Genomic DNA, 18,787 nt, shown 5'->3' with positions numbered 1-18,787 from the left:
CGGCTGTGCCCTTTCAAAGGAACGATCCCGGCATTTGCCTGAAGCGATTTAGGGAAATCACGAAGAACCTAAATCAGGATGGCCGGACGCGGGTTTGAACCATGCGATCGTATGTAAGGATTCTGCGCATTTTCGAAATGAGTTGTCGCATTAACCACCTTGAAAGAAAACGGAAAAAAGATTTAGTAATATCCTATCTAAAGACGTCTCCTATCAACAGCGTCAGGCTCTGAAAATGAATCTGATATTAGTTAATCCGTGCTTCGTTATCAATGGTAGTCTGGTAGACGGGACGCTGTCGGAACTTTACCGATATATTAGAACCAGGTGAGATGTGGATTTGTTGTAATATATTATCGTCCAACACTTCACACCTGATGACATTATTACGTCGGCTACATGTAGTGGTGTTTTTGCTACTAAATAGTTCATTTTTATTAACAAGCGTGTATATGTAAATCCAGCAATTCACAGACTTGTTCTACGACACAAATGCGCCTTGTAACAAAAAATAATTTTAGAACGTTTTCTGAAGTTTACCCTCATATTGCTCTGGCCGTTGTGGCCGAGCGGTTCTAGGCGCTTCGTTCCGGAACCACGCAGCTGCTACGGTCGCAGGCTAGAATCCTGCCTCGGGCATGGATGTGTGTGATGTCCTTAGGTTAGTTAGGTTTAATTAGTTCTAAGTCTAGGGGACTGATGACATCAGATGTTAAGTCCCATAGTGCTTAGAGCCATTTAAACCATTTGGAATCCTCATATTACATTCGGAAAGCCCGCTTTTTAAGTGCGAGGGCTCCTCTATCTGGAGGCCATCTTAAGAGGCTGTGCAAGCTATCTGACGAAAGAGCAGGTCATCTTCTGTTCTGTTAAATGGTCGCAGAGGAGCCTCTGGATAATAGAATGGAGATTCGCATATGTTGGGGGCAGGAATTCTGCACTGCTAAATAGACGGACACGCAGGCTGGTGATTCCCTCCATTTATCACTTTGCGTAGGACATTTTCCCATATTTGCCATCACCTAGTGACCGCACGTTGATGTGTCAAGGTGTCAGCGCCTCTTCCTCGGGGCTAGCCGTTGCATTTACATAGAGAGTGCCGTTGCGACACCATGTCTGACCTAGCTGGAGCTTCGCGGGGCCTTTGGAAACTACTGTTCTCAGGCATATGCAGCCCGTATCCCTTCAACAGTCGGTGTGTTTGTGTGTGTGTGTGTGTGTGTGTGTGTGTGTGTGTGTGTGTGTGTGTGTGTGTTTGTTTGTTTTTGTTGTTCACAATAATTTGATCCCTTTGGTATTAGCTAAGTTGTAATTGACTCTTTAGAGAATCGTCTTATCGACAAATGGTGCGCAAACTCTGCAGCTCTCTAAGGTTGCATTTTGTCGTAGAGAAAAGTAGGTGTCATTACCTGTGTGTTAGATTAGATGATTAGATTAGATTAATAATGCAGTCGATAGACCCACAAAAGAGGGGATTCTACTGGGTGTGGAACATATCAGATAAACACATTACAAAAATGTAATTAGAAAAATTTGACTTTCATTAATTTTAATGATCCTCAGTCAATAAACAGTAAAATTATGTACACGAATTAAAATTAAACTTCCAATATTTACAGGTTTAATACTTACATCTGCTTTCATTAAATCCATCATTCACACAGTAGGTAGTTACTTGGCTGTTACAACCAAGTATTGTCAAAAATTAAAGTATAATAAATATTCATTAAAATGGTCTACTGAGCTTATTGAGAAATTCATGGATGGAATAGAAAGGGTTGGCCACCAAAAATTCTTTTAAATTATTTTTAAATTGTGCCTAGTCTCAAACTAAACTCTTAATGGTTGCTGGTAAATTATTGAAAAATATGCTTTTCGGAATATTGGACTCCTCTCTGGATTTTAAATCTTTATGTATATTGTTCTTATTCATAGTACTGATACTGTTTACTAAGCACTTAGTTGGAAAAAAAGATGTATTATTTACAACAAATTTCATTAAGGAATAAATATACTCAGAAGCTGTGGTTAGTATGACCAGTTCTTTTAATAGGTTTCGACATGATGTTCTTGGATTTGCACTACACATTACTCTTATTATACGCTTCTGTACTCTAAAACATTTTTTCTCAGTTTGTGGAGTTACCCCAAAATATGATACCATAATAATGGTAACATTAAGAGTGCAACGGGAATTCCACTGTTAAATGCAGAGGAGAGAGCATATAGGTGGAAAGAATACATTGAAAGCCTCTATGAGGGTGAAGATTTGTCTGATGTGATAGAAGAAGAAACAGGAGTCGATTTAGAAGAGATAGGGGATCCAGTATTAGAATCGGAATTTAAAAGAGCTTTGGAGGACTTACGGTCAAATAAGGCAGAAGGGATAGATAACACTCCATCAGAATTTCTAAAATCATTAGGGGAAGTGGCAACAAAACGACTATTCACGTTGGTGTGTAGAATATATGAGTCTGGCGACATACCATCTGACTTTCGGAAAAGCATCATCCACACAATTCCGAAGACGGCAAGAGCTGACAAGTGCGAGAATTATCGCACAATCAGCTTAACAGCTCATGCATCGAATCTGCTTACAAGAATAATATACAGAAGAATGGAAAAGAAAATTGAGAATGCGCTAGGTGACGATCAGTTTAGCTTTAGGAAAGGTAAAGGCACGAGAGAGGCAATTCTGACGTTACGGCTAATAATGGAAGCAAGGCTGAAGAAAAATCAAGACACGTTCATAGGATTTGTCGACCTGGAAAAAGCGTTCGACAATATAAAATGGTGCAAGCTGTTCGAGATTCTGAAAAAAGTAGGGCTAAGCTATAGGGAGAGACGGGTCATATACAGTATGTACAACAACCAAGAGGGAATAATAAGCGTGGACGATCAAGAACGAAGTGCTCGTATTAAGAAGGGTGTAAGACAAGGCTGTAGCCTTTCGCCCCTACTCTTCAATCTGTACATCGAGGAAGCAATGATGGAAATAAAAGAAAGGTTCAGGAGTGAAATTAAAATACAAGGTGAAAGGACACCAATGATACGATTAGCTGATGACATTGCTATCCTGAGTGAAAGTGAAGAAGAATTAAATGATCTGCTGAACGGAATGAACAGTCTAATGAGTACACAGTATGGTTTGAGAGTAAATCGGAGAAAGACGAAGGTAATGAGAAGTAGTAGAAATGAGAACAGCGAGAAACTTAACATCAGGATTGATGGTCACGAAGTCAATGAAGTTAAGGAATTCTGCTACCTAGGCAGTAAAATAACCAATGACGGACGGAGCAAGGAGGACATCAAAAGCAGACTCGCTATGGCAAAAAAGGCATTTCTGGCCAAGAGAAGTCTACTAATATCAAATACCGGCCTTAATTTGTGGAAGAAATTTCTGAGTATGTACGTCTGGAGTACAGCATTGTATGGTAGTGAAACATGGAGTGTGAGAAAACCGGAACAGAAAAGAATCGAAGCATTTGAGATGTGGTGCTATAGACGAATGTTGAAAATTAGGTGGGCTGATAAGGTAAGGAATGAGGAGGTTCCACGCAGAATCGGAGAGGAAAGGAATATGTGGAAAACACTGATAAGGAGAAGGGACAGGATGAGAGGACATCTGCTAAAACATGAGGGAATGACTTCCATGGTATTAGAGGGAGCTGTAGAGGGTACAAACTGTAGAGGAAGACAGAGATTGGAATACGTCAAGCAAATAATTTAGGACGTAGGTTGCAAGTGCTACTCTGAGATGAAGAGGTTAGCACAGGGGAGGAATTCGCGGCGGGCCGCATCAAACCAGTCAGTAGACTGATGACCCAAAAAAATGACATAATGGAATGAAAATAAGCAAAATATGCCATATTTTTTATATATACCCATTCAAGTTTCGCAGTCATACAAGAGACAAATTGTGGAAAATACGTAAAACTGTGGAAAATAAATAAAAATACATGAAACTGTAAAATTACATAAAATTGAGGAAAAGGTAGAATAATGAGAGCACTTACATATCTGTCTGGGTGTGGCCTCTGGTGGTGTCTCGAATCACGAAAATCACGTGAGCCTGTAGCTCAAGTGGATAGTATAACAACATTAATTTGTTATTAATAAATAGACACAGCCTGCTACCTCAGCCTATGCTGTCCAGCTCCAAAATGAGCTCCACACACTCAAGTGCCCCAGTTATGGAAAATGAAGATGAGTGGGGGAGGAGGGTGATTTTTGAATCTCATTGCTCCATGGGGGAGGGCGGGGGATGGGATTGGAGATGAGGGTGTGGAGGGAATGAGGTGTGGTTCCCATGGATGACCTTGAATTATTCTTGGTGGTTCCCCAGGGTGAGGTGGGGGGGGGGGGGGAGGGGGGCGGGGAGGGTGTAAGTCAGAAGTCAGCTAAGTGGGTAACCTGCCACTGGATGTGTAACCTGGCACTGGATGTGATAAGCTCGTTATCTCGGCTAGCACCCTCCCTGCTATCCCACTGTCCATTTAAGTTACGTGCTTTTAAATCCCATTAATTTCAGATACATATCCCTTTAAATCTAGAATCTGCATTTATATCGTACTTTTGTGAGCCAGTTTGCCTCTGGAGGGGACACAATGAAATGAGGACACATACACTACCAGAGTCAATAAATGCATCCAGACCATAGGTGGTGCAATATCATACTGACAGGTGGGCTCATATAGCCAATTTCTGTGTAAATTTGACTCGATTTTGTAATCAGTGTAATTACGTCACATACCTCCTCAAAGTGTGAAGTACGAGGGGCGTTTGAAAAGTCCATGCAAAAATAAAAACTACTTACGTATTTGGGATAAACCTTTTTTTATTCTTCGACATAGTCTCCTTTTAGACTTATACACTTCGTCCAACGCTGTTCTATTTTGTTGATCCCTTCCGGATAATAGGAATTGTCCGAGTCTACAAAATAGTTCTTAGTTGCTGCAATTACCTCCTCGTTTGAATAAAATCTTTGTCCTGCCAGCCATTTCTTCAAATTGGGGAACAATTGGTAGTCAGATGGAGCCAAGCCTGGAGAATATGGGGGATGTGAAACGAGTTCGAATCCTATTTGCATTAATTTTGCGACCACAACTGCTGAGGTATGTGCTGGTGCATTGTAGTGATGGAAAAGGACTTTTTTGCGTTCCAATGGCCGGCGTTTTTCTTGCAGCTCGGTTTTCAAACGGTCCAATAACGATGAATAATATGCACCTGTAGTATTTTCACCCTTTTCCGCATAGTCGATGTGGATTATGCCTTGCGAATCCCAAAAGACAGTCGCTATAACCTTTCCGGACAAAGGACTGGTCTTCGCCTTCTTTGGTGCACATTCTCCCTTGGTAATCCATTTTTCAGATTGTTGTTTGGTCTCAGGAGTATTGTAATGTATCCATGTTTCATCCACAGTGATGAGACGACGCTTTAAGTCCTGCAGATTCTTCCTGAACAGCTGCAAACCATCCTTTCAACACTTCACACGATTCCAATTTGGTCAAGCGTGAGCAATCGCGGAACCCATATTGCGGATAGCTATCTCATGTCCAAATGTTTATGCAAAATATTATGTACCCGTTCATTCCAGATGCCCACAGCGCTAGAAATCTCACGCACCTTAACTCTTTTGTCATCCATCACCATATCATGGATTTTACCAATGATATCTGGAGTCGTAACCTCCACAGGGCGTACAGAACGTTCAGCATCACTTGCGCCCATATGGCCACTCCGAAAATTTTGAAACCACTTATAAACTGTTCTAATGTAAGGTGCAGAGCCACGGTAATGTTTATCAAGCTCCTCTTTAATCTCCTGAGGCGTTTTGTCTTTCATAAAGTAATGTTTAATTATCGCACGAAATTCTTCTTCGTCCATTTTTTGACAATCACTCGACTTCCTTGACTCAAACGAATGCCAAATATAAAGAAATAGACCAATATGCCTGAAACACGGTGTGCGTTATTTCCAAAAATGCTACTAACTAAACATGAACACGATACTCGCGGGTCGTGTCATCTCTCGGACTTTGCAGGGACTTTTCAAACACCCCTCGTAGCATTTCGTTTCCTCCTCACTGCAGGGTTCTTCACTGTTGCGTTGGGCAGCGTATTATCTTCTGTAACAACATACTAAAAGGTGAAATAATATGCAAAGTTGAATGTTAGAAACTGCTGGGAGTGCTTATTGTTAAGAATTTTGAATAGATCTCAAACGCTTGACTTGATCAATACCTGTTCTACGTATGACGCAGAGCATCAAATATTTTCTTTAATTTGCATATCTCTATTCATTAATGCCATTTGAAGTTATTTTCCAGAGTAATTCCACACTTAGGCACAAATCCTTCACTATACTGTAACGAAGTATAAGGGTAAAATCTGGAGATCATCCTCGAATCTCTTGTAGGCAACTCCTTAAAAAATTTGTCATACTAACAGCAGCCCTCGGTAAACCTACTTTCACATGAAATTTGTTGCGAAAAATCAGTCACAATTTGAAACTAGTTCTGGCATTCATAAAGGTAAAATTAGGGCCAAAAGTGACCTTCGTTATCCACAACTTAATCTCACTCCGGCACAGGGAAGAGCAAAGTATGCGTCTACAAAATACCTGAACCGTTCCTCATAAAAAATCAGATGGAATACAACGAACTTCTAACTGCATAGCATATGCACGTGAATGGATTTCAGTTATTAACCTTCACATAAATTAGCCCAATTATGCAAATGGTCAGGATGTAACTAATGTGTAATATTTGTAAAACTACCAAAACCTTCCACATCATAGTAAGTTGTCTCTAATATGGTCGTCAGAACAAGCAAAAAACTAAGCTAACACTTTATTGTGGTTTGGTGGTTCTCCCTTAAGTAAAGTGAACGAGTGCGTCCACTTCAGTGTCAGAAACATATAAGCATTTTCAAAAGAAAATATTTTGTCTTTAGTGACCAACAATATACTCACATTAAAAACATTCAGCACTCCAGACTTGTGGGCCATACCTAGGCGATATGTTCCAAGGTCAAGAAGACTATTGAAGTCCGTGAACGGGATGGACACTTTTATCACAGTAAGGAAAGCTATAAGGCCAGCTGAGTACGATGCCAGAATTATGACAGCTGTTATGTATGCAGTAAAATACAGAACACGGCAGGGTAGAGACTCAGGAGTAAGGTCATGACCTGAAAAAGAATCAGATACAGTATTAATGTTATAAGAAAATACACAAGTAGTACATCTATCGGGATTCCAGTATAGAATTCAAGTTTCCGCTACTATTCGGATTCCTGTCACAGCGCTGTAGTCTCTGCCAATGGTAGGAAGTTAAAAAAACCCAAGATAGTGGGAGCTATACTCCACTTATTTATGACATGACTCACAACACCCCATGTATCTATCACATCACATGCCACTCATCAACTCCTGCCCACCCACTCTCTTCGCGGTTCTAGGTGCGCAGTCCGAAGCCGTGCGACTGCTACGGTCGCAGGTTCTAATCCTATCTCGGGCATGGATGTGTGTGATGTCCTTAGGTTAGTTAGGTTCAATTAGTTCTAAGTTCTAGGGGACTGATGACCACAGCTGTTAAGTCCCATAGTGCTCAGAGCCATTTGAACCATTTTTGAACCACCCACTCTCTCTACCTCGCGCCAGTCCATCCTATGTTAGCAAGGCATTGAAATTAAAATAGTCAGTCTGAACGACCTGAAATTTTTTTCATTTGCGCCACATTCAAAAGTATTTATCCAAAAAATTATGTAAATACTCAGCAACAGACACACTTGCACAAAATGCTTATGCCACGAATTTGCAGGTTAAGCACAACTATCGAGCATGTAAACTTTGATTTCTGTACCATACAAGTGTAAGACACAATGGAACCTCAAATTAATTATTATCTACAACTAAGTTTTTCGATGATGTTTGCCAAGGCGCACAATGTTGTTTCTCAGTTTAAAATGTCTGTAAGTTATGTAAGCAGTACAAAAATGCGTTGTTCATTTCAAGTGTCACAGTGCTATTTTTCTCAGATGTCAATATCCAACTTGTCCTATGATAGTTGTCAAGTTCTTTGAACATCGAAAAATATCTGCAAGAATATTTTAGTAACCTAAAAAATTCAATGTTTATGTATAGTGGCACAGTGTTATCTCGCCTCCCAGTTCAAACAATATATACAGGGTGAGTCACCTAACGTTACCGCTGGATATATTTCGTAAACCACATCAAATACTGACGAACCGACTCCACAGACCGAACGTGAGGAGAGGGGCTAGTGTAATTGTTTAATACAAACCATACAAAAATGCACGGAAGTACGTTTTTTAACACAAACCTACGTTTTTGTAAATGGAACCACGTTAATTTTGTTAGCACATCTGAACATATAAACAATTACGTAATCAGTGCCGTTTGTTGCATTGTAAAATGTTAATTACATCCGGAGATATTGTAACCTAAAGTTGACGCTTGAAACCTCCGACGTTCAGTTGCGTGTTGTAACAAACACGGGCCACCGTCGGCGAGCAGCATCTGCAGGGACATGTTTACGATGACGACCGTGTTTACGAGTGTGGCTGTAGTGCACTGTTGTGGTTTGGTCTAGCTGTCTCAGTGTCCGCATGTAGCGCTTGCTGCTATTGTTATTCTGCATTCGTCTCCGCACGCAGACCAACTGTAGTACACCGTGTTACCAGACGTCTGTGATAGTGTAATGTTGTAGGAACTGTGACCACGGTGTATTCGAACTCTGAAAAGGTGGAGATGATACTCATCTATGGCGAGTGTCGACGAAATGCAGCTGAAACCTGCAGGGTGTATGCAGAACGGTACCCGGACAGAGAGCATCCAACGTGCCGCACATTGCAAAACATCTACCGCCAACTGTATGCAACAGGTATGGTCGTAGCACGCAAACGGGTCCGTAACAGGCCCGTCACAGGAGAAGCGGGTGCAGTTGGTGTGTTAGCTGCTGTTGCCATGTACCCACACATGAGTACACGGGACACTGCGAGAGCCGGTGGACTGAGTCAGAGTAGTGTCATGCGCATGCTGCATCGTCACCGCTTTCACCCGTTTCATGAGTCGCTACATCAGCAATTACATGGTGATGACTTTAATCATCGAGTGCAATTCTGTCAATGGACATTAACAGAGAATGCGTTGCAGTTGTACCTGTTTACCGATGAAGCGGGTTTCACAAACCACGGGGCAGTGAATCTACGGAACATGCATTACTGGTCCGTGGACAATCCTCGCTGGCTCAGACAGGTAGAGCGACAGCGACCGTGGACTGTAAATGTATGGTGCGGAATCATTGGCGACCACCTCATTGGTCCTCACTTCATTGCAGGGGCCCAAACAGCAGCAACATACATAGCGTTTCTACAGAATGATCTGCCAACGTTGCTCGAAAATGTCCCACTGGAAACGCGTCGACGTATGTGGTATCAGCATGATGGTGCACCTGCACATTCCGCAACTAACACTAGGCTGGCCCTTGACAGGATGTTCGACGGGCGTTTCATAGGACGTGGAGGACGCATAAAATGGCCAGCCCATTCTCCTGATCTTACAACTCTGGACTTCCTTCTGTGGGGTACGTTAAAGGAGAATGTGTACCGTGATGTGCCTACAACCCCAGAGGATATGAAACAACGTATTGTGGCAGCCTGCGGCGACATTACCTAAAGTCCATCACCGTTTCCTTTGGATCCCTACGTAATTCGGTGCTGTCCGATACACACGATCGAACAGCGGAGGAGTGGTACTCAAGCGTCAACTTTAGGTTACAATATCTACGGATGTAATTAACATTTTACAATGCAACAAACGCACTGATTACGTATTTGTTTATATGTTCAGATGTGCTAACAAAACTAACGGGGTTCCATTTAAAAAAAACGTAGGTTTGTGTTAAACATACTTCCGTGCATTTTTGTATGGTTTGTATTAACCAATTACACTAGCCCCTCTCCTCACGTTTGGTCTGTGGAATCGATTCGTCAGTATTTGATGTGTCCCTCAAACTGGTGCCTAAAACGTGATTGTGAAGTCTCGAATTAAGTGTCGCAACGCTATTTTAATGCCTAAACACAAGTGGTTAAAAAATAACATTCTATACATGCAGGTACACTTTACGTTTGAGCCTAATGTGGCAAAATACTAAAACAAAGCTGACAAAGCTTATATGGGAAGAAAACACATTTCCGCATCTAGATTGTTCTATGATGTATGTCAAGTGGTAAGGGTGTTAGCATTTCAGTCTAAGGAAACCTTATTGCTGGTTCATAGAATGAACTGACATAACCAGCGTTTTCACAAGTTTTTCAATAATGCTTCACCACAGCAAGCAGCATTTTAGGGGAAAAGAAGATAATGCATCATGTAATACGCTATAAAATACAGGCGATGTTATTAACAGCCTAATATTGCTTTTTATTTGTATTTGAACTTAACATACTAGAGGTTATGTACAAACTGAAATGTTGATGAATGCTGCATTATTTCCTACACCATCATGCCCAGGCTTGGTTCAATTATCAACTCATAAAGTATCTGACTGAATGAGATAAGTTAATCGTAAATACCATCTCTTGGTTCAGTCGGAAACATAGCAACAATCCTGCTCAGTGGAGTAAGGTAATCATTATTTTTCTAAGCATTCCATTATTCGCTCTAAGACTTTGTTGTCTACACGACGTTCCATACTGCAGTTAGTCTTTCAATATATTTTCAATATCCATTGTAAACTTCAAGCAATAATCGACGTTCGTCTTCAGTTGACATCGTTTCATTATCATCTGTATTACTGCTTATCGCTTTTGAAGCGAGCTAAGAAGCTAATCACTCCAGCAGTTCACTTGGGTTATTCCCATTGTAGACGTAAAGCCCATTTTCGTTTTCTCCCATATCGATATGTGTATCATCATTTCTCAGTAATGATCCACTACTGTTATTAGATGCAGGCTTGACTTTTTGTGTATATTTATAGCATCTGTTTGAATTTAATGTTTTGTAGAAGAGATAATTTTGCTTATCTACATCTACATAGGTACTCCACAAGTCACCACTAGTCACTTCCGTTCCTGTTCCACTTGCAAATAGTGGGGGAAAACGACAGTCTATATACCTCCGTATCAGCCCTAATTACTCGTATCTTATCTTTGTGGTCCTTAAGCGCGATGTATGTTGGCGGCAGCAGAATCGTATGGCAGTCAGCTTCAAATGCCCGTTCTCTAAATTTTCTCAATAGTGTTGCTCGAAAAGAACATCGCCTTCGTCCAGGGATTCCCGTTTGACTTTCTGCAGCATCTCCGTAACACTTACGTGTTGTCCGAACCTACCAGGAACCACCTCTGAATTGCTTCCATGTTTTTCTTCAATACAACCTGGTATAGATTCCAAACACCCGAACAGTACTCAAGAATAGGTCGCACCAGCGTCCTGTATGCGGTCTCCTTCATGGGTGAACGTCTCTTTCTAAAATTATCCCTACCACAGTTCACACATGCTCGTTCCATTTCATATCACTTTGCAACGTTATTGCCCAGATGTTTAAACGACTTGACTGTGTCAGACAGGACGCTAGTAATACTGTATCCGAACATTACGGGTTTGTTCTTCTTACTCATCGGTATTAACTTACATTTTTCCCTGGTTTCTATTGCTTTAGGAGTGTGAACTTCCAATGGTTCAAATGGCTCTAAGCACTGCGGGACTTAATATCTTGGTCATCAGTCCCCTAGAACTTAGAACTACTTAAACCTAACTAACCTAAGGACATCACACATCCATGCCCGAGGCAGGATTCGAACCTGCGACCGTAGCGGTCACGCGGTTCCAGACTGAAGCGCCTAGAACCGCACGGCCACACCGGCCGGCAAGTGTGAACTTATTCCATATGCTCGTAACTTCATCAACAGCCTGCAATGGGGCACCGTGTAAAATGCTTTCCGAAGATCTGGAAATATGGAATCTGCCTGTTGCCCTTAATCCGTTGTTGCCAGTATATCATGCGAGAAAAGGACAATCTGAATTTCGCAGGAGCGATACTTTCTGAAACCATGCTGATTCGTGGAAATAAGCATTTGTCTCAAGAAAGTTTAATATATTCGAACTGAGAATATGTTCAAGGATTCTGCAGCAAACTGAAGTTAGGGATATTTGTCTGTAATTCTGCGGGTCCGTTCTTTTATTCAGTCGTATATACTGGAGTCACCTGCGCTTTTTTTGCAGTCGCTAAGAACATTGTGCTGGGCGAGAAACTGACAATAAATTCAGGCTAGGTAAGGGGTCAATGCCAAAAGTACTCATTGTAAAACCGAATTAGGATTCCACCGAGAACTGGGATTTATTTGCATAGATATTTCCACAGACACACGAATCTACTAACCTTCGCTTGTCGTCATTTGTGGGCTCTCTTTTGACCGGGAGTGCAACAGCCTTTGCTTCCTCAGCATCTTCCGAATTTTGTTATTAAACCATGGCGGATCTTTTCCATCGTCTATCAACTTAGTAAGCACATAACTCTCCAGACAACGATTCACAATCTGCTTAAACGTTGCCCATAATTCCTTTACTTCCATGTCACTGGAGCTAAGTGATTAACTGTCTAAGTGAGATGCGAACAACTGCTTATCCGCTCTGTCTAGCAGAAACACTCTCCTAGCCTTCTTGACTGATTTATTAACTTTCGTAATCATGGTCCCTGATCCCCGTTTCTATACTGAAACTGTCTTGGTCCCTTAGCAAATTCACACACATTTTAACATTTCTAGTACTGAATGATCTGGGTATTTACACGCTTCTGACGGTAGACTTTCTTTGAATGACCCTAGAACTGTCACTGCGGAATCGGGTGGCCGGTAGAAACATCCAAGACTTAACTTGTTTTCATATACACCTGTTATACGCGACCAGATAACTTCACTGTCACGCTCAGTTTCGACCTGAATAGATACAATATTTTTGTCAATTGCAATGAACACTCCCCCTCATATGGCCTATAATAGGTCTTTCCGATATGCGTTCCATGACTCGCTAAATATCTCACAGCTTTCCACCTCGGGCTTCAGCCAGCTCTCGGCCCCAAGAATATCTTGAGCGGGAAAACTTTTCTGGAGGTCAGTAAATCAGGGAATTTTGTTGCGAAAACTTCGACAGTTCACTCAAAAAATTTTGACGGTCGAAGTGCCATTATTCTGAACGCTGTCTGACGTCCCTTGCTGCGTATCGACTGGCGAATGCATTAGAGCACTTCGTACTACCGTCTAGCCCAAAAAAAGCCTCATGTGCACTTCACAAGTACTCTGCTATCCGAGTATCTGCTTCCTTCGTGTAGTGCACCCCTGACCTATCAAGGGGAGTCCTACAAATCCCCACACGACAACGCAGGTCTAGGCAGCTGAGGCTTACGAGCATTGGTAGCCCTGAGAATTTCCTTTTGTCACTCTTCTTCAAAATTATCACCATTGTTATAATATTCATCTTCTTCGTCTTCCTCTTCCCGATTTTCTGTTATCGTTAATACATTGTTTTCTTTCATTAATATCTTGGTCTGCCGTCTTTCGGACTTCGTTCTGACAAATGTGGCAAGATGTTCTGCGTCCAACATTGGGCTGAGCTGGAATAGTGTCTGAGATTGGCAATGTTGTAGTATTTTTATTAAGTGACAGTAAGAGACTATATAAAATTGTATTTAATGTTCTTTTATGTTTTGATTCACTGTTTGTTATGGATGATAGCAATAAATTAGAGAATTAATTCATGTTAAAATATTCAATTACTTTACATTATATAATATTTTTTTAGCTAATTAAACTGTAGAATTATGTGTAACCACAAATATTATTACCATTACAATCTGTTTTCATCTTTCGACAGAATAGCACCAAGAAATGTATTCAACATTTGTTAGATGTCTTGCTCAGTGAAGAACTAGCTATTACCTATTTTGCCACTTTGCTGTATGTTCATGTTGGTGTTGTACCTCTGTCTTCTTTTCAGAATTTCTATCGTTGCCTACTCAACGAAAATCGTGTTGTCTTGGCACAACGAATCACAATATGATGTCTCCAAGGGGTGCTTTCATTGATGTACCTGAATTTCTGCTGAAATGCTAGTCCATTTTTTCTCGAGGACCAAAACCGAAGACGGTAGAGATTTTGCACACTGGCTCTGGAGTGAAGTCGAAATTCTGACTCATACCAAGGGCTTTCCATTGGGTTCAGGTCGTAATTATCAGCAGGCTAGTCGATTTCAGGAATGTAATTATTCACAAAACATTGCTCAATGTGCATAGGTCAGCAGGTATAATGATAACACTGACTACGTAAGTTGAGACTTTTCAAGTAAGTTGCAACTTGTTCAGAAAGTTTCCTCATGTTACATAAAAGCTGTAACAACTTGCCCTACAACTGAAACAACCTGCCCCACAACTGTTCAAAAATGGTTCTGAGCACTATGGGACACAATATCTGAGGTCATCAGTCCCCTAGACTTAGAACTACTTAAACCTAGGGACATCACACACATCCATGCCTGAGGCAGGATTCGAACCTGCGACCGTAGCAGCAGCGTGGTTCCGGACTGGAGCGCCTAGAACCGCTCGGCTACCAAGTCCGGCCCCACAACCGTAACAGCTTGCCCAGCAACCATAAAAAATTGCCCCCAGACTGTACCAATTGGCCCCACAAAATGGAAACAACTTGCCTCAAAAGTGTAACAACTTGCTTGACAACTCTAACAAGACCGTTGCCCCGTGACTGTAACAACTTGCCACAAAATTGTAGCAGTTTGCCCCAAAACTGTAACCAATTTCTCTGAAACATATCATACGTACATAAGGTAAGAAATTTTTGGAAATTACTTCTCCATCACCTACTGATTCAGTGGAAACACTCAAAACTACTCGGAAGTATGCCCAGCTATCTGGGCAACTCAGCAAGGTGGGTGCTTAGGAAATTCTTCAAATTTTCTTACTTCATTCTAAATACACTCCTGGAAATGGAAAAAAGAACACATTGACACCGGTGTGTCAGACCCACCATACTTGCTCCGGACACTGCGATAGGGCTGTACAAGCAAATGATCACACGCACGGCACAGCGGACACACCAGGAACCGCGGTGTTGGCCGTCGAATGGCGCTAGCTGCGCAGCATTTGTGCACCGCCGCCGTCAGTGTCAGCCAGTTTGCCGTGGCATACGGAGCTCCATCGCAGTCTTTAACACTGGTAGCATGCCGCGACAGCGTGGACGTGAACCGTATGTGCAGTTGACGGACTTTGAGCGAGGGCGTATAGTGGGCATGCGGGAGGCCTGGTGGACGTACCGCCGAATTGCTCAACACGTGGGACGTGAGGTCTCCACAGTACATCGATGTTGTCGCCAGTGGTCGGCGGAAGGTGGACGTGCGCGTCGACCTGGGACCGGACTGCAGCGACGCACGGATGCACGCCAAGACCGTAGGATCCTACGCAGTGCCGTAGGGGACCGCACCGCCACTTTCCAGAAAATTAAGGACACTGTTGCTCCTGGGGTATCGGCGAGGACCATTCGCAACCGTCTCCATGAAGCTGGGCTACGGTCCCGCACACCGTTAGGCCGTCTTCCGCTCACGCCCCAACATCGTGCAGCCCGCCTCCAGTGGTGTCGCGACAGGCGTGAATGGAGGGACGAATGGAGACGTGTCGTCTTCAGCGATGAGAGTCGCTTCTGCCTTGGTGCCAATGATGGTCGTATGCGTGTTTGGCGCCGTGCAGGTGAGCGCCACAATCAGGACTGCATACGACCGAGGAACACAGGGCCAACACCCGGCATCATGGTGTGGGGAGCGATCTCCTACACTGGCCGTACACCTCTGGTGATCGTCGAGGGGACACTGAATAGTGCATGGTACATCCAAACCGTCATCGAACCCATCGTTCTACCATTCCTAGACCGCCAAGGGAACTTGCTGTTCCAACAGGACAATGCACGTCCGCATGTATCCCGTGCCACCCAACGTGCTCTAGAAGGTGTAAGTCAACTACCCTGGCCAGCAAGATCTCCGGATCTGTCCCCCAATTGAGCATGTTTGGGACTGGATGAAGCGTTGTCTCACGCGGTCTGCACGTCCAGCACGAACGCTGGTCCAATTGAGGCGCCAGGTGGAAATGGCATGGCAAGCCGTTCCACAGGACTACATCCAGCATCTCTACGATCGTCTCCATGGGAGAATAGCAGCCTGCATTGCTGCGAAAGGTGGATATATACACTGTACTAGTGCCGACATTGTGCATGCTCTGTTGCCTGTGTCTATGTGCCTGTGGTTCTGTCAGTGTGATCATGTGATGTATCTGACCCCAGGAATGTGTCAATAAAGTTTCCCCTTCCTGGGACAATGAATTCACGGTGTTCTTATTTCAATTTCCAGGAGTGTATATGAAGAGACGTGGAATGGGAATCACCCAGAATTTCTTATTTCACTCTTCTCCTGATTGTTTCAGAGTTTCTTGCTGCATCTCCCTGACTGAACCAAGACTGGGTGGTTCCTGACTGAACTACGACTGGGTAAAGTTATGATAACGGGGAAACGTCCATCAATGGCTGCACTTCCCCAGAGGTTTTTGTTACTAGTATAGACAATAGCCATTTTTCGTGTCAACAAAAAGCATTTTCTGATGGTAGGCACTCTGACCATATGCATTCCAAGCATGGAGAGATATACAGATGAATGGTGTGCTAGCTGAAAGTACGTTTTGCTAGTATAAGATGATGTCAGTGCCCACGTCTTGGAAATAACATTGTTTATTTTGGCAATTCACGTCTACAGGTGCACTTTAAACTGTATGTTAGATCAGCAGTAACCCCCATACATGCTTTACAATGTTATAGATCTAATTTTATTTATTTTGATGAATTTAATGCGTGCCATGAAGATCTAGCTGTGATCGTCTATCAACCTATAATTTATTTCAGATGTGCCAGTAAGTGAGTAGTGTGTATTTTAGTAAGTAATACAGTTAGTTTAGATGTCGAAATATTTAATTTGAAGAGCCATAGGGCTTGTAAAGTACGATACAGCGATTAAACTTCGATGATTAACAATCACTGCTTAATCCGTAAGCTTTATCGGTAGTGCCAGTATCCACGACCTGTGTATAGATATTTAAATCTTACAGAATAATTAAATTATGACAGTAGTGCCATGAGTGTTTCGTATTCAAGGCTTTGAGCACGAAACACACATGGCACTACTGTCATTATTTAATTATTCTGTAACAACATCCTATTTTGATGCCAAGTTTGCAGTTTCATTTACGATCAGAGATCTGTAATTATATTCACGTAATACAATAATCAACTTGCATATGTTTTATGCTCAAAACAGGAAGTTATCATGATCAATAATTTTCTTTGGCTGGCAAATATTATAGTTTCGAAAACACTGTCTTTTCATTTCTGTGTTTAGTTATGTTCATTTCTGTCTTGTTCCAGCACCGTCTTTGGTACCACCACTAATCATTTCGTTTCCTGTTCAACTCGCAAACAGAGTGAAGGAAAAACGACTTACTCTTTGTAAAACCGAATTGGAATTCCACCCGGACCTGGCGACTTACTTCTTTTCAAGTCTTCCAGTTGCTTCTTTATGCCAGGGACACCTATTACTATATAAGGGAGTCTGTGTGGCAGTCAAACTACGGTATATTTCTATGAACGCTTTGCATGGAGGATTTCTGAAACACGAAATTTAAAAGTTCAGCTTTTCCTTTGCAATCTTCAGTTGCCACACAGTACTGGTTAGGAAGTGACTGGACAGAAGCCTTCGAGCAGCTTAGTGATTTTCCGGAGGATCGGAATTTTTTCGGGTTCGCGGCAAAATATTTTGCAAAGTTACGACGGTGATAGTTGTACTATGCTTCCCATCGATCTTTTTACATGACTCTCTGGTAACGAGGTGCTTCCTCAGCGTTTTCAGAATTTATTAATCCACGGCGGATCTTTTCTGTTCTTAATCCACTTATTCGGCACATACTTCTCCAGAGCCCGATTTACAATCCATTTAAACTTTGTCCATAACTCTTCTACACCCATCATACTGGAACTCAATTATGTCATTCATTATCGAAGTGGGATGCTAATAACTGCTTATCTGCTCTTTGTGGCAAATATAATCTCCTTGATACTCTTCTTGATTGATTTGTAACTTTAGTAACCATCGTCGCAATGATATCGTGACAACTAGTACCTATCTTTAGACCGACACCGTCAATAAGGTCCTTATGTATTACGAATATTTACAGTTCAAGTGTTACATCTCAATTAAAAAACTCGTCAAAACACCTTCTTCCTTCCTGCCTAAAATCGTGTTTAGACAGCTCGTTTGTCTTTTGGCAGCGTGTGTGTGTGTGTGTGTGTGTGTGTGTGTGTGTGTGTGTGTGTGTGTGTGTGTGCGCTATTCAGTAGCTGATTATAGAAAATATAGTCTGTAAAGGTCTTAGAGACCCTTGGTACGATAGTTCCGATTGGTAAAAGGGGCAGCATTCCTCAGACTCTCGTTTTGTCCACAATCTTTAGTACATACAGTTCAAATTCAAATAAAAAGTGGAATTAGGCTGTTAGTACCACTCATTAGATCTTCTAGTGTAATATATGACGCATAATTTTCTTTCCATTGGAAATGCTGCTTGCTAAGGAGAAGCAACACTAAAAAAACTTATAAAACTTATAGGTTACGTCAGTTCGTTCTTCGAGCCACCAATAACAGACCATTAGACTAAAATGCCAATACCCTT

General features: G+C 42.1%; 1 protein-coding gene across 1 annotated transcript in view; it reads right to left on the bottom strand.

Moving 5' to 3' along the window:
• LOC126297843 (probable glutamate receptor) overlaps nucleotides 1-18,787 on the bottom strand; it is a 253,100-nt gene that overhangs the window by 37,506 nt on the left and 196,807 nt on the right. The window contains exon 8 of the mRNA XM_049989096.1: nucleotides 6,973-7,190. Within this exon, the coding sequence (XP_049845053.1) occupies nucleotides 6,973-7,190 (218 nt within the window). The remainder of the gene's footprint in view (nucleotides 1-6,972; nucleotides 7,191-18,787) is intronic.

The sequence above is a fragment of the Schistocerca gregaria genome, chromosome X (genome assembly GCF_023897955.1).
Source record: "Schistocerca gregaria isolate iqSchGreg1 chromosome X, iqSchGreg1.2, whole genome shotgun sequence".
Lineage (NCBI taxonomy): Eukaryota > Metazoa > Arthropoda > Insecta > Orthoptera > Acrididae > Schistocerca > Schistocerca gregaria.
This window is presented reverse-complemented; position numbering and strand designations above follow the sequence as displayed.